Source organism: Notolabrus celidotus, chromosome 2 (assembly GCF_009762535.1).
Source record: "Notolabrus celidotus isolate fNotCel1 chromosome 2, fNotCel1.pri, whole genome shotgun sequence".
NCBI lineage: Eukaryota > Metazoa > Chordata > Actinopteri > Labriformes > Labridae > Notolabrus > Notolabrus celidotus.
Genome location: NC_048273.1, coordinates 33,057,103 through 33,081,893, shown reverse-complemented (window position 1 = coordinate 33,081,893; position 24,791 = coordinate 33,057,103). Strand labels below are relative to the sequence as shown.

At 38.6% G+C, this 24,791-nt stretch overlaps 1 protein-coding gene across 2 annotated transcripts in view; it reads right to left on the bottom strand.

Annotated features, from left to right (window-relative positions):
- The window catches only part of LOC117826628 (inactive N-acetylated-alpha-linked acidic dipeptidase-like protein 2), a 367,684-nt gene that overhangs the window by 263,111 nt on the left and 79,782 nt on the right, over positions 1 to 24,791 (bottom strand). For both annotated transcript variants that reach the window (XR_004634076.1, XM_034702819.1), the window contains exons 4-5: positions 22,118 to 22,385; positions 4,342 to 4,461 (exon numbers count right to left, since the gene is read on the bottom strand). Coding sequence is in view for 1 of the 2 variants with exons in the window: in XM_034702819.1 (XP_034558710.1) it covers positions 4,342 to 4,461; positions 22,118 to 22,385 (388 nt within the window). In the remaining variant the exon portion in view is untranslated. The remainder of the gene's footprint in view (positions 1 to 4,341; positions 4,462 to 22,117; positions 22,386 to 24,791) is intronic.

Here is a 24,791-nt window from a genome sequence, read left to right as displayed (position 1 = left end):
ACTTTGGAGGACTAATGAAAAATGTTAAGTGGACTATATTTGTGCTTTTCTGATCTTGGAAGCACTCAAAGCACTTCAACACTATGACGCATTCACCCATTCACACCACAGTCATACATTGACAACCACAGGAGTTAGAATCAAATCCCTGACCAACTGATTAAAAGATGATCTACCACTTAGCCACAGCTGCAAATATACACTTCCACTTTATTGGGTTCCCCTCTGTTCTAGTGGTTCCTTGCTTCCTTCGACAGGATCTACAGGAAATCAACTGTCCTCACTCCACTTCAAACCCAATGGGGGGATTGACCAGGATTGGATTGTTGCCGCATCAAGAGTCGGGCCTCGTTTACGCCGGCTTATCTGCTCCGTTCACACAGTGTCAGGTCTATGGCACTTACCTGCACAGGTGTGTTACATACGCCCACTGTGTATCCCACTCGTGTTTTCAAACGAAGAACGAGGAAACAGAGCGTATCGTTTACGCAGAGTAAATAGGTAGATTTGGTGGGAGGGGCTACAGGGTTTAAAACAGAGCTGCTTAGGGCTCTCTAGCCAGCCTTCTTTTCCTTATTCTTTATTTATTTTCTTTCTTTCTATTATTTTTCTTCTTTTTATATCTCTACCTCTTTAATTCTTTACTTCTTTGTCTTTACGTATTTATTTTGGTGCCTTGGTCAACAGTATTGTGAAATGCCATGCCTCCCTCCTCCTCCTTCCACCACAGATCTATCAATGGATAGAAAAGGGTAAAAAACACCCTGAGCTATTCCACCAGGCTCAAGAACCCCCTCAACCTTGACCTCTCTAGCCAGTCTTAAAGATAACTGCTCAGCTGTGTTTTACTGTTTTTTTTCCCCCCCCTGTGGAGATGTAAGAGTTACTGTGAAACTCTTGCCTTGTTGATTATTTCATTGTAAATTTTGTAAATAGTTTTTTTAAACTTTTTAAAAACTTTTTTTGTAAATACCTTTGCATTGCACATTGGGAGGCCAGCAAAAAAATTCCATCATCACTGTATTTTTCGACGATGCCTGAGTTTTCCACTTGAAGTAAGTGTTGAGAAAAGAACCTCACAAGACTCATTTACATATTTACAAACAACATTGGCATACAGAGACATTTCACAATTTGCATATACTTTAAATTTAGATAATGCCTTTTTGGGTCATCTGCACAGATTTAGCAGGTGCAAAAGCCATGAGTTCTTTTTGTGAGTCTGGCCCAGATATTGTATGAGAAATTGATTTTTCCTTGACATCACTTCCACTATGAGAAAAACGTTCAGTTGTCTCCTTATCAAGAAAATAATTCCATATAGTTTGATTTTGATCTATAAATCTGCAATGGAGAATCAAGATCATTTTATCTACATGCCCCATTTTGAAAAATAAATAACAATCAGTTACAAAGAGATAAGGGCAGTTGTGTATGGACTTTGTTGGCTGAACTAAGTCATTGGGACAAACAAGGAGAAAACAGTTCCTACAGAGGCAAGGTGTTGTTTGACCAGTAGTAGCAGGAACTTTTAGTTCCAGGAACTACTCTTACAAGGAACTGAAGATGTGGCCCATTGTTGTCTGAGTATGCAGAGGCAATACAAGAAAATTCACTACAACGCAAGAACAGAAGAAGGGAGTAACAAAGATGAGGTCGTAGAAGGAGACAGATTAAATGCTCGACTTTAAGCAAGACAGATTTAAAATCTGTCTTGCTTAAAGTGTTGGTGTTTCAGTTTAAAGTGCAACCCTGTTAACTGGCAACTGTCAGCCAGATGTATTCCTTATAAAAGGCTTTAGAGTAACATTAAATATTAATCTGATCAGGATATTTTGACATTTTAATAGAAATGTAACCAAGGATGCTTTCCCAAGGACTACCCTGTGTTTCAACAGCTTTTGTAAACTCGACAACCACTGACACGCTCAGCTGAAAGTCACCAGTTTACAGGCTTAATCTTAAAACTGTAACACTGGGAGTTACAGAGACACATTTGCACTATCAGGCTCAAAGAAGACTAGAGATATTAAACCAAGATAATTCCAGTTTTGTGTAATGTTATTGTGGACAGTGGGTGAAATAGAAATACCCTACCATTCAGAAACATTCAGCATTGCAGGCCCTGTCCCCAAAAGTTCCTGGGGGAGTTTCAGGGGGAATATATCCTGGATCTAAATTTAGACTCCGGTTTTGCTGTCAAAAAACACCTAAAGATTGATGTTTTCATTGTCTTCTTCCTGCAACATCTCACCTCTCACACCAAGATCAGAGAGCCAGATTGTTGTTTGTGTTTAATCAAGTCAAGAGGGATTTACTCGTGAATAGCGAATAAAGATTCCTCTGTTTTGATCTTTCAATAATGTCACAAACTTAGAGCATTGTGTTCATTCGGAATCACAGATTCTAGTTGTGTAATTAAATGAGTTACAACATTATGGCCGAAACATGTGTTCCTTGTGTGTACTTGTATCCATCGGTAAGTGTCACATTGGGCCTGCAGTCACCGTCACACAGTCATTAGTGCGGGTACAAGGATCATCAATCATTCTTCCCCATTTCTCTGTAAAGGGCGATCATTTCTCTCAGCTGCTGACACACAGAGACATTATGAAGCACACCTGATCAAATTTGTCACAAACTGTGGGCGAGGAGGAAAAATGGGTCAGCAGCCTGTTGCTGGAAGGGTCCCATGTGGCAGGAGGTACAGTCTGCTTATGGATTTTTAAAAGTCTAACTGTGTAACCCCCCCTTTTAACATCATTTTCCTCTTTTTTTTTCAGCAACCTCAATTTACTCCTGTTATGGCTCATTAGCCTGTCATTTTTCACTAAGCTCACATTTAGTAGTATAGTAATGTTCAATTTCTAAAGCAGATGAAAGAGTTGAAACAAAAACGTAATGTGATGGTTTCATTTAAATTCAGAACCCAGATTTATAAAACACAGGGTGAAATTTGGGACCCCAGTTGAATCCGAACCCAGAGTCCTTTTAGCAGCTTTCCCCAGAGCTCTCAAATGTAAAAAGCAAAACATTTCTGCTGATGGTGGTTGTGTAGTGCTGTTGACATGAACAGAAAAAGCTTCCAAGTGGATGTTGAGTTTGGCTTGTTTTGTTCTCTGGGAAAGACCAATTGTCTAAAGAAGAATGATTGAATGAAATGAAGCCGCGCTACTCAGAAAGCTCTCTCTCCCTCTCTTTTTTTTCTCTCTCTCCTCTTGTTTGTCCTGTAAATACTGTCTCTGTCCATGGTCCTGAAAGGACAAAGCTAGCTTCAAATTCCAAACATGTTGCAAATTCTCTCCTTTCTAACACACGCACATATAAACTGTAACTACCTGTCTCTGTATAAGTGCCTTCTGTGACATAATTCCCTCTAGTGCCTTCCTAACCAAAGTGGACAGATGCCTAACCAATCCAATGGGACATTTTTTTCCTGAATGTGGGGGTTGAAAAATAAGGGGACTTTGATTTGGGGTTAATGAGCTGTTGAACAAATGGCTTTCTGTCCACTGGGAGATTTTCAGGCTATTGGCATGTCAAAAAAATGAGCAGTCCACACATTGCACCCTCATTAGTCATGAATCATGGTGAATTCCAGCATTTCTGAGACATTTTCAGCATTTTTTGGGCCATCTAGAAATACTTCCATTGTTGTGTTGTCTGAATTTGAAGAGAATGAGTTGTGTTGTTTATATTTGCAGCACTTTTTTCCCATTGGTTGTTGTGTCTGTGTTTGCAGGGTGTCAGTTTATTGGCTTTATTTTTCAGCTTGTTTCCAAACAGTTGTGTAGTCTGACTTGGCACAATCTTTCTATTTTTGCAGCAGTTTTTCCTGAATGCTGAAAATGTGTCACCATATTGATGATTCTGTTTTTATAATTTGGTAGTGTTTTGTCTTTTCCCATGTGTTTTCCTAATTTGATGTTGGTGGAGCACAGAAATGTTGGGAAATATTTGCACAAGAGTCAAGTCTAATTAATTAACGGCAAAACGTTTTAAAGAATCTGTATATTTATACTGTTACTAGCAATATTGTATATAATATGCTATTCAGCTTAAAAGTCCCTGACATTGGTATTAGTTTCTTCAATAAGCAATGTCTGAGTGGAAGAATATTAAATATCATTTTAGAAATCCTCTCATATGAAAATCCTTTTTTTGCACCTTGCACTCTGACTAACGTAAAAAATCAAAAGATCCCATTTCAGGGTGAATATTTTCCCGGTGGTAGGATTAAAGTCTTAGGTGGATCACAAGTTCAACATTCAATCACACGTGTGAATCCCTAACCAGCAGAGCAGAGCAGAAGCTCTTTGCAGAGCATTGATTTGATCTTACCTTGTACAGAAGAGGTGCTTGGCCAAGCTTGACCACAGCAATCTGGTTAGTGAGGTTCAGGCTGTCTTTGGCTCTCCTCAGGTCATCCACACTGCCGTACTGCACATCCACCACCTCTCCCTGTAGAGGAGAGACAGCACAGAGACTCAGCAGGTGATAAAATCATTAAATATCACATCAAATGTATTCCCAGGATGTTCATATGTAATATGACACCCAGATATCAGGGGTACATTATGTGTTTTTTTTGTCCCAGTCAGCTGGGTTCTCACATAACATAATCTCTTCACAAGTCTTCAAATGTAAGACATTGTCATGGCCCACGGCAACACCAAACATAACACCTGTTGTCAGACTATCCAACAGCTGGCTGACTTGTGACAGTCTGTTTAGGGAGGTTGAGGCAAAATAAAATGCATGGTTAAGTTTAGGAAACATTATGTTGTGGGTTTAAAAAGTAACTCAACATTTACTTTTGGCTTTGCATGTCACTCAACTCCAGAAAGTGAAAGTCCTGCATCATTAGACCAATCTAATGCTTCCAATCACATCTGCTTCCTCTGCAGCTCTGAGAGTCTAATATTGTGTCAGATGGGTTTAGATTGTAGTTAGGTGGAATCCTGATGCATGCTGTGCTCACAAGTACCTTTTTTTTGCCAGTTTGAGATGCAATACGCCTAAACACTAGTCGGCAGTCCAATTTGTATGCTAAATATCACCAGTTTCCTGTCCTGCTACGTTCTAGGATAAGAAACCATGGCAACTGAATCTTAGTGTATTATAATGGAGCTGATAAATGTTAAGCAGCAGTTGATCAGACTGCAGTTATTGCAAAAAGAAGAGAGGAGATGGAATATATGGCTGCTGAATCACAGCAGGCAGAGGATAGGAGACAGTGACAATACTGGAAATGTCCACCACAAAGTGGACCAATCACAGGGCTCACGGTCTGTCTTTTTCAATGTATATGCATGTTACAATTTGGAGGAGTTGCATGTCAGGTTACATGCTTAGACTTCTGCGTAGGTACAGAGCTAAGTGGGCCTACGACATAGATTTGTTGCAGAAGTAGAAACTAGGCTTAAGCCTTGTTGCCAAAACCTCAGTCATAAAATTGCAGCTCAGGTACCTTCATAATCACATGAAGCCCCAACCCCTCTTTTAATCTCTGTTTTGATCTCAGTAAACTTAAAATTAGACAACCCTGATTGATTTTAATTTTTTCAGACTGCTTTGTCACATTGCACGTGTTTGTGCCTGCAGGCTCTGATCTCGTGACTGTGTCAAGGCACCCTCTGACCTCTGTATGACTTCTGTCCCTAATGTGCACCATATATGGTCATTCCTATGTGGTTTTCCCAAGTGGCAGCCTCCGGTCTCAAAATATGAAGCCCATGTGGAAGTGTTGTAAACTGCAATTCATCGAGAATCCGTTTGAGGCTGGCTGCAGAAACACCGGAAACCTCATAGACACCCATTCAAAAGAGATGATATTGGAAGCATTAATAAACATGTTTACAGCCTGGTTCAAAAAACTGCTTGGGTCTATACAGCTAATTTCTCTATCAGCACACACTGTACGGGGGGTGAATTTTTTTCTGACGTGACGATTCAGAAGATATTAAGATCACAAGTTTTTGCCCAAATAAGGACATGACTGACTTAACTGACAGGTGGGAACACATAGTTGTTGGCTTGGAGGCTCAAACCCTGCCTCTTTACAGTACACTTTTTTGGATGAGTTCCAATATGGCTCCCGCCGACGATTGGCCTCAAAGCAGCGCTCAGGAACAGATGGGTGACATCGTCACGCATACTACGTCCATTATTTACACAGTCGATGGTTTTTACTCATTCACTGTATTCAGATTTCCCCATGACTCTTTAAAGGCCAACAGATGCCTGTCTCCGAGGTGACCTGGGGACATGTGGTGGGAACATGGGCAGCTCTCCTGACAGTGTCAAGTTCTCCCTTGACCTCTGTCACCACTGAACACAGAGGCATGGTATGAACAGTTTCACAGTTTTAAGATTCATTATGGCCACAGTTTTCTTTGATTTGGAGAATCTAAGATGTGTTCTAATAGATTTAGGTCAAAGTTGACCCAGAACAGCCTCTTGCATATGATAAAAAGTAGAACAATCGAAGATATGAATATATGTGTATCTTGATACACTTTAGGTAAAGTCATCACATTTTAGGCTGAAACAAGGGTGTGTTTTACTGCTATCAAATATCAAAAGTATGTAAATATGTAAAAGTTAATGGAAATTGTTTGACAAGACAAGTCATTTTATGGTATCTGGACAAAAAGTCAAATATCGTGTTGACAGCAGACCCAAAAATGACACATAAAATAGGAAAGAAATCACGATTTGCATGGTGTCAATCAAACCAAATAATCCTAATTTATTTATTGTATTAAATACTATAACAGCCTAAACAAACAAGTTACAGAAAAACAGGAGTAAAACTGCCTAGAATTGCCTTTGCCAAGTGTGTGCTTAGCATTTCTGTCTGTGTCTGTGTGTGTTGCTTTAATATGTGAGTGCTTTTGCAAGGATGCACGTGTGTGTCTGTGACTGAGTGGGTGTTATCATCTCCCAAATTAAGGTGACCCTGAGGTAGTTGAGTAAAGTAAGAGCTTCACGTTTTGGGGTCTCTCTCTCTCTCTCTCGCTTCGTTTCTCTCTTTGTGTTCCTCTCTCCGTCTAACCCCTCTCTCATTCACTCTGCCCCTCCCCATCCCCTCACTGCATCACCTGGGCCTGATTCATTTTTCATGTTGCCTAGGGGCGACTGTAACACGATGCTGCAGTGGAGAGAAAGCGGGAAAGAGTTCGAGTAAGTGCAAGTGAGGGAGAGCGGAAAGAGAGAGAGAACATCTTTTTGCATCAGGGGTGCCCAGGAGAGGCGAGCGAGAGAGATTTATCACTGCTGCCTGCATTTGCATCATAAAAGGCCTCCATTTAAACTGCAGACCATGGAACGGTACAAGACGCAGCAAATTGAAATACAGAAGATTCTCTGTGCGCACTCTGATGCTTGAACAAGATCCACCTCTCTCTTTCCTCTCTCCTTTTTTCTTTCATTTCATCTCTGCAAAGTAATGAAATTAACAATGTAAGTGGCCTCTGTCTGGCTGAAGCTGTGAGCATCACTCCCCTGCTAAGATGATTAACTTGGCTTTTTACCCAGACAGCAAATCACAAAGGATTTTGGTTGAGTGTTCGGAGGATGATCATAAAGACCATGTTGATCAATTCTGTTAGTGTCCAATATCTTTAACAATTTTTAACTCACAAACTGTATCTACCACAGATGCATTCTGGTGTTTTTCAGCAGCCTGTAGACTACTGTGGGAGATTGAAACTCCAATGAAAACTCTGTTGATTAATGTGAGTAAGTGTCATTAAGAGGGAGAGGCTCACCACTGTTACTTCTGAAGAGTTTTATCCACACCATCAACATTAAATAAAAAGCCCAAATAGATCATACACAGCCTTTTTTTCAAGCATATCTGAGGTGGGATTAAGGCCTTAATGAAAAACCTACTGCTGGAATTTTCGGTCCTTAAAGCTAGGGTTGGTAGCCACAGAAAACTAGCATGAATTTGAATGTAGAATTTCCTCAGAACTCCGTCTAACCCCCCCCCCTTGGAGCTTGTCCAATATGACGCCCCCGGCTCACATGCACAAGCGCCGCTGATTCACGACCATATGATGGTGACTGATTCAAAACCGGTCCTCAGCACATCGTTTGTGTTTTGCACTACGTCAACTCATGTCTCACTCAGCGGTAAGAAAACACCAAAACATTCTCAGTGAAACGTGAAAACACAAACAAACATGAAATGTACGCGCAGGAGGCGGGCAGAATGGCAGGACGGGATTTGATTGGTTTCATCATTTGGCTCCTGATCGCAGGGATTGGTTGGTGTTTTCCCAGGTTTACTTCGGCTGTAGATAGCAGCTTTTTTTTACCTCTTTTTTAAGAACACATTATGTATTGATTGCCATCGAGACATAAAGATCATTTTAACCAGTATAACAAAAAGTGTATCTAAATCTGACTACCAACCCCAGCTTTAAGTTTCACTCAAAGTTAGAAGTGTGTTTAAGTCAAAGGTACACTTCAAAGCATATGAGCCCTGATCTGTAGAAAATCATGTATCTCTTCAAAATGAAGGGAGGACATTTAGGGTCTGAAGAAATTTAGAATTGGCGAACAAAAACAAATGTATGAAATATGTATGCCTCTTTCCAAACTGCTATTTCTACAGAGGATATGTGAGAAGAGGAGAAATGGTAAAGAAAAGATGAGAAGCCATGCAGGGAGAAGGCAGAGGGGGGTCAAAGATTTTCTCACACTCCACTGATTGAAGACTGATCAAATCTAACCTGCAATTAACTCCTAATGCATCAAGTAAATTAAGTGCCTATACAATCACCTGTCATTTTGTCACTCATCAAGGAGAGGTTATGCAAAGGCCAGTGTAAGGAAAGTCATTTCAAAGTCTTTTTAAAACACCAGTTTAGAACACGGCAAAACATTGGATCAGGAAGAACCTGAATTAAGGAGATCTAGTTTTGATTAAAGGCACAAAACTTGTTTGGGTTGTCATATGACACAAGATAAATAAAAATAATCAAAACAAATGTTGAAACCAGATCATAAAAAAGGAGGATATTATAAACCATTAAATCTATAAAACAACACAGTTGCCTAGACATTATGGAGGGTATCACACTTCTACTTTGGAAATTCAAAAGTCCAGACACTCCATCATTTAAGATTTACTGAGATTCATTAATAAGACAGATTCTTCCTTCTACTGCCAGTCCATCACAATTAAAGAGTAATAAAATCCATAATTCTTCAAGAACATTCAAACCCCCTTGGGCCACAACTTCTGCTGGAATATGAAACATAGAATTGATGAGTGTAGTTTGAGTACTTCTACCAAGCAAATATTGAACTTGCACCACAAAAAAATGTAAGCATATCAAACAAAACTTTGACACAGAGTTGTCTCTGATTATTTGGTGATACATCAATACGGTTGTGCTTTGCTGGCTGTTAGTTTTCAAATGTTGCAGGATACTGAAAGTATTGTCTTCTTGCCTTGAAAATAGAAGAAAAAAAAACTGTTTAGTCTCGTGGTAATCTCTATTTAAAGATTCTGCACAAAAATGGTATAATCTGTATTTGAGAGCTTGATTTGTATCATGAAAGATGTTCTGTTTTTTGTTTGTAGTATATTTATAGTATGAGCAGTAATGGCCAGTCATGAATCAGTAGGCTCTGATGTATGTATGTTTAACAGTCTGTATGGAGAGCAAGAGAAGGAGGTGGGATACACAGCACTATAATGACATCACGGCTCTGATCATAATCTTAAAATGTTTTTTTTTTAATCTCTATAAATAAATATCTTCTTCTTAGTGCAGATAATAAACGGCTCCAGATAGAAAAATGTTCAACTGACGCGACAAATCTGTACAACTCAGTATTGAAAAAGCCAGTCTGCATTTAGATTTCACAGCTATCCGTAACGCATCTTATATGACTGATCTGACCTCCGAAACAACAAAAATGTGCATCTTTCTGAGCCACACCTGACAACAACCTCTTCAAGTTGTTCTCTACAAGGTCAGCACATGTCTCTTGAGGGATTTTGGCCCATTCTTCCAATATAAATTGTTCCAGCTGGTCCAAAGTACAGGGTTTCTGAGCATGGACATTCACTTTGAGCACCTGCCACAGGATTTAGATCTGGGCTCCGTGCGGGCCACTCCAGGACCTTGGTTTTGGTGTCCTTTAAGAACTGTTGGACCAATTTTCACGTATGCTTTGGGTCATTGTCTTGTTGGAAGACCCAGCGCCGACGTAAGCCTTGACTGAGAGCAGAGTTCTTCATATTATCCCTCAAAATGTCAACATAACTTAATTTTTTCATGATGCCATGCACCCAAACAAGGCTCTCTGTGCCTGAGGCTGCAAAACGGCCCCACAGTTTGATGCTCTCACCACCATGTTTAACTGTGAGAACAGTGTTTTTAGGGATTAAGGACTCTTCCTTTCTTGGAAAAACATAATCAACATCGATGTGCCCAAAAAGTTCCATCAGACCAAAAGACAGACTTCCAAAACTCATCTTTACCTTTCAAATGTTTACGGGTAAACCTCCGTATGGCTCTGATGTGCCACTCTTTTAGTAAAGGGGTTCTTCTAGAACGATGGTCCTGAAGCCCACTACGATGAAGATCCCACACAGCTGTGTTCCTTCAAACATCAACTCCAGAAGAGGGTCAGGTCAGCAAGAATCAACTTGGCAGATGTCCAGGGTTTCTTGAAAACATCTTCGACTATTTTACTCCCCAGAGTTCTTGAAATCTTAAGTTTTCGACCACGCCCAGGTTTGTTTCTAACAGAGTTTGTCTCCTTGTACTTTGCATGATGCAACGTACAGCTGTTCTAGACACTGTAAAATGCCTGGAAATGACAGTATAGCCTTCCCTTCTTATTATGAGCCTCCATTATCTCCTTTCTGAGCTCAAGACTGATTTCCTTTGTCTTTTGCATGGTGAGTAAGATTAGTCTCTCTCAATAATGTTCTGAAATGCCCTGTTTGGAGTCCCTTAAGTAAAGCTCAATGCTGATTGAATGCTCAGGTGTTGTTAGGAAGTCCCTTAGCTGCACAGGTGTGTTTTGAAAGCAAAACTTCACACGGGGGCTAATATTTTTGACCACCCCATTTTTCACTATATTTTATATAAAGCCATCCTAAAAACACATCTTACATTCCAAAATGTACCAAAGCTACTAAATAGCACCTGCAAATGTTTGATTATATCAAGTTTTATCAATGATGCAAACATCGGGCAGAATTGAAGGAAAATGTTCCATAATTCCTGGGGGGCTCAAAATTTTGGCCTCAACTGTATGTGGCACATACGGTCTACTGTTACACTGAGACATTCTTGAAAAAGATGTATGGGCACTACTCTGTCATGAACCAAGAGAAGGTGGTGCTGACCTCCACAAAGTCAACGGCATATGGAAAAGAAAGTCTTGGCTGGAAATTGTTTAATGCTAACCACTGGCCACACTTGGTTTACTGGACAGTTCAGGCATGTGTGGAGGCGTGTGTCACAATGCATTATCAAATGGATGATGGTTTATGGGTTACAAGATTTGTCTCGTACTGGATGCCATCTGATTAATTGCTATGCTTTGCATAAGATACAAACTACATATGACATGCACGCCTTCCAAGGCAATACTATATCAGCAATCACATCATGTTCACAGGTGGACTGATGCATTACATAAAAAGGAAAATGCTGGCACATGGGCCACTGTCAAAGTGAAGTTTGATATACCTAAGAATTATTTTAAGATTAAATGTATCAATTTTTAAAAAAAAAAATTGTATATGCAGGTGTGCCAGTTTGTTTTCATTGAACGTGATTTTAATTATAATGAAACTGAGAGTAATTCCATTTTAAAGACCTCAGCCACTGTTCATGTATAAAAAAGAAAGAAATATCCAATCAAGATGTGTCTGTTTCTACGTTTTCAGTTCCCCTTCAGAGGACCGCAGAATATTCACAATCACACTGCAGGCTGGCTTTATAAAGCAGATGATTTCATTAGATTCTTGAGCACATGTGCTTACATTTGCATATTAATGAGGCAAAACAGCTTTTCTTGAAACTCCAAGAACTCCATAATCCTCTGAGAGGAAGGGCTCTTTTTAACAGCAGCTATGATTTATGTAAAGATAAGTGTGATGCCATAGTGCTGGCTTCTAAATAATGTCAATTACCTTAATTGCATATCTTATTAGTGCAGCTTGTTATGATAAATGATTGTGGTCGATGAAGGATTAGGCAGCTTAAATGTCTCGTTAATTTAAAAATAATCTTTTAATGTTGACATTATACACAGACTGAAAAAAGTGAACACAATCTGTCTTTAAAAAAAGTAATGTCTGCCTATGTAATGTAAAGACAGGCTTATTCTACAATCGTAGATAAAAAGCTATACTCAAAGCCAATTTAGTGACCATTACAGGGAGGGTTGTTTCTCTTTAATATTTTGGATAACAAGATGTTATAATAAGTGAGTGATATGCCTCAATAATGGCAGAATAATATTGAGAGGCTTCAAGATTCATTCATTATGTAGTTTTCTGGGATTATTATTAGCCAGTCATCACCACATCATTTTTGAGTGTTGTTTGTTCCAACAAGGCGTTTACAGTTTACACAGAGGAGACAAATCCAGCAAACATTTACTCTGTGATTATGAATGCATGAGAATTCATATGCCTATAACTTTATGTATATGCATCTAGACCTACATACATAATGCTAACTTGCTGGATCAATTTAATATGCACTTTAAAGCAAAAACATGCAGAGCCTTTGAAATACATGTTATGGCCTATGCATAATTGAAAGCGTGGGCGCTTTATGTTAGGGATTTTGCGCATATGTAGGGGTCTTTGTATGCAGGTGAAGGTGGGCGGTAAAGCAGGGAGTGAAGGTACAGGAAGCAAAGATGTGTGTGACTTGACATTTATAACAAGAGCGAATGAGCCACTGGGGGATGGTGGGTAAAAAGGAGGGTTTTTCTCATATGTATTACAGGAAGTGACTATGTATAAAAGGCAAAGATAAGCGAAGCAGGCTGCTTTTGTGAACAATATCAATTTGTGCATTTGAAAAAGACCACACTGTAATTCGTATTACCTGTGTAAAAAATGAGCAGAACTGAATCTATAAGCATAAATCAGACGCTCAGAGTGCTCTGGCCATTAGTTGTGTAGGAAGTGACTCAGTTTCGTAGGCTGAAAGATATACACTTTGACATTGGGGGCTATTTTAGGAGAAATCAATGCAGGAATTTCAATCAGAAGACCAGGGTTGTGCTTAGTGTGCAACAAAAAATGTTAAGTAATATTTCAGCCCATGTCATGGTGTTTTTCAAAGCAATGCAAGGACTTATTTTTTCCTTAATCTTAACATAATTACTGATTTGATGCAATTGCATTCAGAAGAAGATACCAAGAGGAACTTTAGATAAGAGCTTAAGGTGGCCTTGAAACAGGGGATAAAGGGCACTCAAAAACAGATGCTGGACAGACACTACCAAGTGTCTGTATGGAGTAAAAAATATGAGCAATTCGACTTGTATTAGGTTAAACATGTAATAATTATGCATGCCTATTTTGGTTGTATGAGGGAAAGTCCAACAAGACAACCCCAGATCTGTAAAGAAGAACAAGCCTCCTATCTCTGATTCTCCTAGCCAGCCTCAGCAGGCTACAATGTCTACTTCCTGCAGATGTAGCCATACAATTAGCTCTCCTCCCACCTCAGTCCACATACCTCCATATGAAAGAAGTCCCCAAATAAAATCATTAACAGTAAGTAAATCAGGAAAGAGATCCAGATTACAGGTCTTCTACAGTCCCTGCCGTTCCTCATGCGTCTGAAAGAAGCAGTATGAGTGACCCCATTTGTCCTTTTGCCTCTGACAGCAGAAGGCCAAAAGTAGTTCCTGGTAAAGGGCAGCACTTTAACATCTTCCCTCAAACTGTGAAGTTCCTAACCTCTGAAATCCACTCTAAATCTAAGACTGTCTCTGTGGAAGATGTCAGCTAAAACCCAGAGGCTCCTCAACGGGGGTCAGGTCTATCATTCTTCTAGCTTGGGAAAGGTGAATAAGGGAAAAGCCAAATCAAATGTCAGACGGTCCTCGGCCTCTTTCTCTCCCCCTCCTACACTGATTTGGGGTGCCGACAACCCACTCTTCTCAGAGGGGTGTTCGCCTTTGTACATTTTATGCATTCCTGATTTTCTTTCTGATTTTCCAGTTAAAGAGTGGTTTTGGACATGAAGGCTTGACCATGATTGATCTACTAGTCTTCCAACAGGGAGACACTCCACTACTTCGGGTTGTTCAGGTTGTGATGCAGCATTTTTGCAGCACCTGGTGTGTCTGAGGAAACGAGGACCAGGACAAAGCGTCTGTATTTGACCATTCGGGCACGAGACAGTACTACATGATACTACATGACCTACTGGGACTACAGACTCTTGCTGGATGATAGAGAGCATGTTTTGTGCATAACTTGAATAATATTGCAGTCAAAACTGTAGTAAAGCCTGTTCTATGAAAATGAATGTGGCCTACTAAAGGCCAGGCCAGCTTGCCTCTCCTTCAGACTGTACGGTATTTGCCATGTTGCCAGAGAGTGCTCTTATTTAATGATGGAGCATGACAGGGTAACTTGTTCAAAAGCACACTGGAGGCACACTTGTTATTCAAAGAGCTTCAGCTACTCTGGGTAACAGCTATATTTTTAACTAAACTTTCAAAATGGTCCTTCACAAGTGCACTGGACAAAGATGGGAATGAATCCAAAATACCGGAGAAGTGAAGGTAGAAAAGGTGAAAAAGAGATGAGGGAAGGAAAGAGAGGAGAGGTAAGGACAAGTTCTATACTATGGCGGTGTTGAATTAGTCAGAGGATTTTCCACACAGCCTATCCTTGGAAGGCTTAAAAGTGAGCATTTATAAAGCATTAGTGAGTTTTTGGGTGTTGTGATGTTGAGTCACGTAAAAATCCTCACTGTGCCTTTACCCCAGCTTGCCTTTGACTTTGTCATTTCCATCTGGCTGGATTTGAAGTGAATTGAATTTGTCCTTTTGCATTAGCAATAGTTCATGTCAATAAAAACTGTTAGTGGATTTTATTCACAGCCTCAGGTATTATCACTTCAGATTTTTTCAAAAGGAGGAATAAAGTACAACATGTTTTTTTCCTGATAAATCTTTTTGAAGTTTATTTTTTTTGGAGGCACTAAAAGTAGATCGTTTCCTTTAATACAAAATCAGTTTAGGCTGTTTAGAGTGTAATATTTCTGAAAAAAAGACTACTTGTTACATATTACATATCTCTAAAAACCCAATTCTAAAAAAGGTCTGACACTGTAACAATTATTAAAACATATTTGTTATTGTTTTCTGATTATTTCAATACAATATTAATAGAAAATAGTGCAAAGACAACATTAAATGTAGAAATCCCCCAATTTTATGTTTTTATGAAAAAAAATGTTCATTACACATTTGACTCTGGGAACACCTTTCAAATAAGTTGGGTCAGGTTCAACAAAACACTGAAAAAGTGGTGTAATTGCTTAACATCTTCCAACTAATGAAGTTAATTTGCAACAGGTTACTAAGTATGTAATAAAAGGGCATTCCAGAGAAGCTGAGTCTACCAGAAGAAGAAAAAATGGGAAGAGGTTTGCCACTCTGTGATAGACTGAGTGAGGACATAGATAATTTCCAAGTAAAATAGCAAATAATTAGGTGATTTAATCATCTACAGTATATAATATCATTAAATATTCAGAGAAGCTGGGGAAATCTCTGTCCAAAAGGAACAAGGATCAAAAGCAATACTGAATTGTTGTGGTCCTTGGGCTCTCAGGTGGCACTACTCTAAAAAATAAACAACACTGAAGTAGAAATCACAGCATTGAGTCAAATCACTTCCAAATATTACTTTTTGTGAACACAGTTTGTTGATGTATTCACAAATGCAAGTTAAATCTGCACAGTGCATAGAGGAAACAAATAAGATCCAGAGATGCTGGTGCCATTCTTCTTGTAGTGACGGGGAAGATGAGGATACATTTTATTTTGCCTCTGATGAAGAGCTTTTTTAAAATGAAAAAGCCAAATAAATAACTCCGCTGTGAATACGGTGTAATAGGCTACTGAGACACTGCATGTCTTTCACCTCATGCATTTACAGACTAGCTTTATTTTACTGAAATAAACTCAACTACTTGACAAGAAAAACACTTGATGCACTCACAAACTTAGCAATGTAAAAATCAGGTGAATACACGTTGATCCAGTGTATTCAGTTGCTATTGATTTATGTCATTTAGAGCAGGTTTGATATGATTACATTACTGTTGTAGGAACTGAGATGTCTTCAAATGGGAGGAATAGCTAACACAAAATAACTTAGAGAAAAAAGATTACATCCAAATATGAGAACTGAAACAAACTATTCAGAAGTGACAAGCCTCATTTGATCTTGGTTTATGTTGTTGTGTGCTTGTGTTGCTTGGATTTGTTTGACATGGGTCAATATATTGTAGTTATTTTTCTGATTGTGATTTTACTGTCGGGTTCCTATATCATTTTGTTTTTTTCTGCTCTCTGAGTTCTGTTTTGGTTTTGCATTAGACAAGTATTTGAAATGTTTTCTTATCTTCCTGAGAACAGAATTGACATTTTTTTTTAAACTGGTGTTATTGTTTCAGCAAACTTAAGACTCGAGCTGTAAGATAATCAGTTTATTTTTTTAAATCATACCACTGAGGTAAGCCACTGTGAAGCGTCTGTGTGTCTGCTGTTGAACTCAGACCACCGGTACTTGAAACAGATCAACGGGTGCTATCCTGAGGGATGTAATGGACCAAGAAATGACAGCGTTGTTCCATTACCGGTGTGTGCTGTCAGACGATGAGAGACATTGATTGCATACGGGTTCAGAAATTGCAATAATACAAACCTAGCATTACGCCTACATTCTACAGTCGCTTTACTTTGACTTTCTCTGTCTTTCTTTGTGTGTGTGTTGAGTGGGGTGGGGTGGGAGTGTTGTTTGTGTCAGCATAATGCCTGCAGGACCAGTAGACCAGTGGCACCAACAGCAGGACTTATTAGCTCGGTATACTTGCTCTGGGTTCCCATCCATCCATCACAAATGCCATATTTAATTGTCTGAACACCATGTTTAGATCCGGCAAACTGCCGCTTAATTCAAGGCAGCGTGCAGGAACTCAGCTAGGAAATAATCTGGTGATGGATGACTGTGACCCTCCTTTGGGTAGACTCCGACGAGTGGACAGCTGGATGGATCGAGCAGAGCGCAGAAAGGAGAACAAGGAGTGAGGGCGGGAGAGAAAATAGGAGGAAAACTTGGTATTCAGAGAATCACTCCAACTTTTCATCTGCCCCCAGGCCGGCAGAGGCTCAAGGGAATAACAAGCGTCTCCTTCAACCCCTTTTTCTGTTCTCGGGATACAGAAAAGTAAAACCTTCTAAAAATAGTGAATTTCTTAGTGTGTATGTGTGTGTGTGTGTGTGTGTGTGTGTGTGTGTGTGTGTGTGTGTATGTGTCTGCAGGCTAGCATGAGCAGACAATGTGCATAATGACTTACATTAACCTTCACACTACTGGAGAATGGTGGAGAGAGATTTACAGTGCATGTGGCATGTCACAATTACTATGTAGAAATTTTTTATGGTTCTCTTTTTCTATTCAGGGATTCCATCCTGAATATCATGTATATTATGTATGTGAACTTCCTCTTGTTTGTGAGACATGGCCTCAGGGGTCCTGTGGAAATGAATTTCCCTTTTGTTTCAAAATGAATTATTTTACTCCCTTTAATATATTTTCAAAAAAATATGACCCATTTAAAAACCCACACTGTAAAAATTTAATTTGTATTTATACATATAGTAGCTGCATACAAGATTTATATGAAAACAAAAAAGTTTCCTTTTTTATGTAAAGTGAAATATTTCTCAGCAGAGCATTTGATTCACAGTGGCCTTTTCTAAGGTATACATAATAAGCAGGGAAGCAAGTGGAATTTTTCCAATTATCAATTGCCCAATGTGTCACTCCCAAAAATGTTATAAAGAATGAAAATAAGTCGTAACAACTTTCTTCAGAGATATTGCATGTAGGAGAAGGGGCAGGTGCAAGATCACAGTGGGATGACCTACGAAAACAAATTGCACATTTGTAAAAGTAGAATTTCTCCACGTTGGTCATATTAAATGGGGTTGTGAGTCATTATTTCATCACAATATCCTTTATGATATTAACATGAAACCATGAAATTATTCATTTGTAACCATGATTAAAATAAATCTCTTAGGGATTGCATCGACATAGAGAGTTGCCCACCAAAACCAAATCAGTTCATCGATCTATCCTTAAATCTAAGCCAGTGTTTTAAAATGTTAAGATATTTAATTCCTGAGGTAATGCTTGCATAAGCAAGGTCCATACACACAATGTGAAAGAATAGCTGCCACTGTAGACAGTTAAAGAGGACTGTCAAGAGGAAGTGTTGAATGAATGGTGACTCAAATCCAACTGCTCCAAAGACATGAAAATACAAAGAGGCCTGCTGCAGGCTTAATTTGATCAACACAAGCTGGACAAACATTTTGTCTTTTTTTTTTTTTTTTTTTAAATCATTCACACTATTTTTTTCTTTCTTCCCTCTGCCTGATGAGGTTGTTTGTTTCTATTTTCCATACCTGAACTCAGAGATCTCTTTTACAAGGCGACACTCTTCCCTATTCAGTGAGATTGATCCATCAATCTCTGTCACCTGTTAAAATCAATTAAATAGCTCCTGACACAGTAACAAGATGACATTACTACCAATTACCTTGTTGAATGTGTGGCCTTTACTGTGTGATGCAGTGCCTCTGCTCTGTCTGACTGGAGATGAATGATTCTTAAAGGTGTACTCACTCATTTTGCCTCAGGAGGGGCAGCCTTTGTTTCAGGCCTGCAGAACAGTCAAGAAGTTCATTGTTTGCTCGAACTTTGAGTTCCTTTGAACTCTTAAGCAGAAAAGTACAAGTGCCATTGTTTTATATCCAAAGAAGCTGTGCAACCAAGGCTAAAGGGTGATAGAACCATCATTTTTAAACTAAAGGTTATTTAATATTGATTTAAATGCTGAAATTTGAATTTTAATATTCTAAATGTAGAATTGTGAATGGAAAACTTTTATTTTTGAGAACATAATGTAGAAGTGTTTTGGCATTTTTTACTGTAATGGAAAACCAATGCCTAAAATGTGTTTCTCTTGCTTACTGAGATGTCATTTCTACATCTGATTCACTCTTTAACAGTATCATGCTAACAACCTGCTGCTAGCACAGTTGGTTACGAAAACCATTAAAAGCTAAATGATCAAGCCAGGTTTGGGGAAAAAAAATGCTAGAGCTTTCCCCTACACGTTTCAGGATTACCAGGGGCAGCTTGGTGGGTTGCATCCATGTTGGCTAGGTCCAGCTTCACAACTTACTGATGTATAAGCACCATAACTATTATTTATCAATAGTCATAGTTGTTTTTTAAATGATTCTATATTGCTAAATGAAAATCACAACAACCCTTGTATTACTTTTACACTGTCCAGTCCTAATTCTTATTATAATCCCAATATGTCTGTGAAGGTTCAATCATCCAGGTCATGGTCATTTGAAGCTTGATCCGAAAAGACAAATGGACTTGGTAAAAATAAGGTGGAAATATACAAATATGTCAATAATCACGATATTGCTATGTTATTATAGGACGTTAAGCATATTGGCATAACTATTATGGCTTTACTGTGTTGCTTCCATTCATATTACTATCCTATAACACTTTCTGTTTCATATAAATGTAAATATACATAATCTGTGATGAATATACTCACCATTATCTTCATGCATTTTTCATTTGGATGTATTCGTCTCTGCGTATTATTGATTTTGTTTTTCTTCTCTTTCTTTCTTCCTCCTCCTCTCTCTCCCTCCAAAATACTCTTGGGAAATTCTTATTCTTAACACCATCTGTTCCAGATCACATTACACAAATAGATATCTCCATTTCATACTTTCATTAATCCAAATGTTATCTTCACTCCCAGACCCGTCCTACGTGATTCATATATTACTATAACTGCTGTTGTTGTTATCTTTATATTGTCTATCTGTTGTCTTTTTCTTTTTGTCTGTCGTGGTATCTCGACAATAAGAGGGGAGGGGGCGGGGAGGAAAAAAGGGACACAATGTATTTTCAAAGGGTAAACATATCACTAAGATACAGGTTTTGCTGCAGGAAAGAAGGGAATAATTAAATGTTTTAATATATTCCTCATCATTGGGTGTGGTGCCAAAGCTCACTGGACATTGACATTGTACTTGCTGTGATCAATCAATTCAAGCGCTCTCTTTAGAACTATCAAGTTGAAGCAATGTTCTCTAATTTGTCTTTCCTACACAAGCTGTAGAAGAAATTAATGAGGCAAACTTTCTTGTTTATAGATTGCCCTTTCAGTTTTGGCAAAGGGACATGGGATTTCTATTTTCTCAGATTTCAGGGGTTTCTTAAGGACCTGACCTAACTTCAATGTTTTGTGTTCACAAAGTTTTAATCTTGAAAAGTTTCAAATATCTTTAAGTCTACTTGCAGCTTCAGATATGTGAAGATTACATCAATGTTTTGTTTGATAATGCTAAAGTGACGATTTGAATATACCGCTAAGTAGGAACTGCAGCGCATTGAATTTCTTTGGATCCTTGAACGAATGAAAAGAGTATATGCACTGTAGTTGTATACATAATGCCTTAAATGCACTTATAATAAGCCAAGCCAGCTTTGAACACTCAGCTCTTTAAGCATAGATGAAAACTGGTGCTGGAACAAGGTGTTGACAAAAAGGATTCTAAAGATTCCTTCCATATGCCACTATTTAGTTTGACACTCTACAAGAACACTTTAATGTGATGTTTATTGTGTCATGCATTCCCTTCATTACAAGTTTAAATTATATCAGCCTCCATCAATAAAGATCATATGCACAGTAAGGTCTGAAAAAATCTATATGACTGTATTCACATCACTAAATAGATTAAAAAAAAACATGTTCAATAGCCATCACAAATGTCTAATGGGACTTTTGAAACAGAAGATTTCATCCATTTCGAATGTAACTAATGTTTATAACATTTATTAGTTTAATTCCATGTGATGACTCATATTTTAAAAGGATAGATAAGTGGGGTTGCTTGAAGTACTTCTCATTAGTACATGTGTACAACAGGAGGCTCCTGTCAGCTCTGCCCCTTCGTTTAGACACCAGCTAGTGAACTGGAGCTGAAGCTGGGCTATCAACTGCTGAAGACAAATTCAAATGTACCACATAATTTAGCTAATTATGAGAAAGTTCAACTTTAAATTAACTTTTTGGCACAAGTGTATAGGATATTCAGATTTTCTCTTCACAAAAAGCAAATTTTTTTGTCACTATTTTAAGATGCAACACGTAGGTTTTCCTATGCCTGCAGCACGCTGATCAGCAATTCTATAATGTATGACTCAACTTGAATCTTGTCTTCTACACTGATAGTTGTACTGTAAATTCTGATATTAGTTAACAAATGCTGAACATTAGCTTCAGTGTTAGCTTCCTAGCTTCTGTGTTGGTTACCCAGCCAGTTCCTCAATAACGGGGCCAAGCTGACCAGTGTCTTGATATTGAAATGTACCTCTTACAACCCCATTTCAGAAGTACTGAACTATCCCTTTGAATAAGCAATGAGCGCCTTTCTAGATGGGATGAGTACAGTGCATCTGAAAAATCCAAAGAGCACCTGATTACTGAAAGACACAGCAGTGTTTCTTCTCCCTTTCCTCAGTATAAACATGAACTTAACCCTTGCGCATCATGCTGATTTTTGGACCTTGAACCCTGGTTAAACAAGCTGTAATATTCAAAGCCAAAACCTCTGGCCATGACCTTTACCAGTGACATGTCAGAGACCGGGGGCTCAATCTGACAGTATACATGTGATGGTGGGGGAAGTGCAGAGGCCAGGAGGATAAAGCAACCTTTGGCTTAAGAAATGTCAAAAAGGGGCTTTGGTACAGTACCTGCACACTCCCCACAGCAGAGTAGGCTGCGTAGGAGAACTGCTGCTTGGGCAGGTCGTTGGGTCCGCGCTGGTCACAGGGGGTCCCATTTGGCAGGAAACACTGGTGACTGGATCGGTCAGTGATAGTGTTGGGTGTGGAACCAGGTAGGCTGAGCAGAACTGTGTGATTGGACAGATGGACATCTGTCAAACCAAGCCCCACCCACTGCCTGTAGAGGTACCTGGCTCTGGCTTCCTCGCTGTCATCTGATAGGCTGGAGAAAGATCTGTAACAGAGGACAAAGAGCTCATTAGTGAAACCCTTTTTTGTTTTTATTCTGGAGTTGTTGCACAAGGACTCTTAACCTGACCTGTCACTTAATATGATTAATAACAACATCAGACGTAGAAGTCTTATCATGTATAAGAACACTTGCTGTGCATTTGAACCAAACACATCTTAAAAAGGATTCCATCATAGTGACTCACTATTACACTTTACCATGTGAAAACCATCATGCCTTTATTCACATTACAAGGCTTTAGTGAAAGCTTCCATTATAACATCTTTGAAAAATTATGCTCTTCAACATGGAAGGTGTTAATAAAAGACTGCTTCAAAGACTGAATGTAGAGAAATCCATTTGACACAAATTGAAGATGATAACAGTTATGCTTCTGCAAATTGCACCTCCTTTTTTCCATTACTTTTCTTTCTTCTACCAGAGCTTGGTGGGATCTGTGCACGCACCTTTTTCCAACACACTCAACTACCCATAGGATCTGTCAGTCTCTACTATCCTTCTGTTCCTAATTGCAGAAAAGACATGTCAATAAAATTTGAACTGGGTCTTATTTGAGTCTCCCCTACTGGGTTGTTTGGTTTGGTGTGTTTACTCTCCTTATTGTTTTGACTCTGAGAGGACTGGGCTCAAAATTTCATCAATATAGGCGTTTTCAGAATGGGCTGATATTTGAGCCTTTTGGCAAAGAACAAACACACCATCCAGCACTGAACAATACCTGGGCTGGGGAAGATAAGGTATCTCAATAAAAGATATGCTTTCAAATATGAAGTCCACACAAACCACAGAATGAAGCTGTTTTCTTTTTGAGAGGAAAGTAAATAACAAATGCTCTTTCAAAATGTCACCATTAACGATAAATGGTGTCGTAAAAGCTACAGAGCAGAGAGTGGTTTGCTTGTTATGTGTGCTTTAAGTAAATATTTAAGACACTGATGAAGAGAGACAGTCATGAAATGTAATGGTACTTGTAATTTCCATTCATTTTCCATTTTATCTGTTTCTCTGTGTCTGGGTTACTTTTTGTGATAACTTTGAAAGAAACATTGATTTGAGGGAAAATGAAATGTGTGAACTTTCACTGAAGGCTGTAGGCACGATTTGATTAGTCAGTCAGAGAAAGACTAGCAGTGAGCTAACAGCTAATCTTCCGCTTTCAGAAATTAAATAAATTCAACCAAAACCTGTCATGTTGACTTTTTTAAACAAGATATCTGACATGTAAACACATGAAAAAGGCAAAAGAGTAAATTGCCAATAAAAATAAAAAGAAAGAAAAAAAATTGCAGTTCTATTGACACTTTTGGAGCAAAATATCAGATTACTTCAGTGAAACTTCCAAAACAGCCGACTTGTTCAAACACAAAAAAGGAGCTCCACAGCATTAAGAAGACGGTCCTATGTCAGCCAAATACCATCCATTCTGTGAAACTGAACTCAAATTTTGAGAATACATTGTGATAGTTTCAATACATTTTAAGCGATTCATTGACTTTTATATATCACACTTGAAAAGTCACAATCACCGTAAAATCCAGAATATAATTCCAATATATAAGTGTAAGGACTTCCATTGTGTTCAACAATGTATAGTTTATATGTAGATGTGTAGCTCGTTCTGGTACCATCTATTATTGCCACACTGTCAGATAGATGTGAGGCTTGCATGGACTCACTGCCCATGACTAATTATCTGACAATCGCAAAGTACCATAACACAATGAAATACCTCTCTCTGCAGTTTGTACTGGTATATTGGTTGAACTGGTGCAAAGGACGCAGCTCACTTTTTAGATGACAAAAAAAGTATTAAAAGTCAGTCTTATACATCACATTTAAGGTATTTAATTGCAGCGGCTCTGCTGTTCTGGGTGTTTCTATTCCTACTCTAAAAAAAAAGGCTGCACATTATCATTGTCTGAACCTGCACGTAACAAAAACAAAGTGACACCTGTGTGCATCAGCTTAATGTGCCGTGCTTATTAAGAGACATTGGAGGCTATGCTACATTAGCTTTACAACGGCAGAGACATGCAGGATCATATTAATTATTAAAACTAGATTATAACAAAAAATAAGCCCATATTCCCCACTCAGACCTGTAGAAGAAGACACTGATGAAAAATAAAACCATGTTTTCATAAAGTTGCTCAAAAGCGTCATACAGACAGAGGTGCTGTAGACTTAGACCACATTTACATGTTAACCAATTGAAAGTCTTTGTTTGTTTTTTATTTGATTACTTAATAGTTTTTGTTTAAAAGACAACAATACATTTTCATTTTACTGTTCATATGATTTTATAAATTGGTAATGTTGTAAAAAAAATATATTACAATCATGAAACTGTATTTATCTCTCAGACAGTAATCATACTACCAATATTTG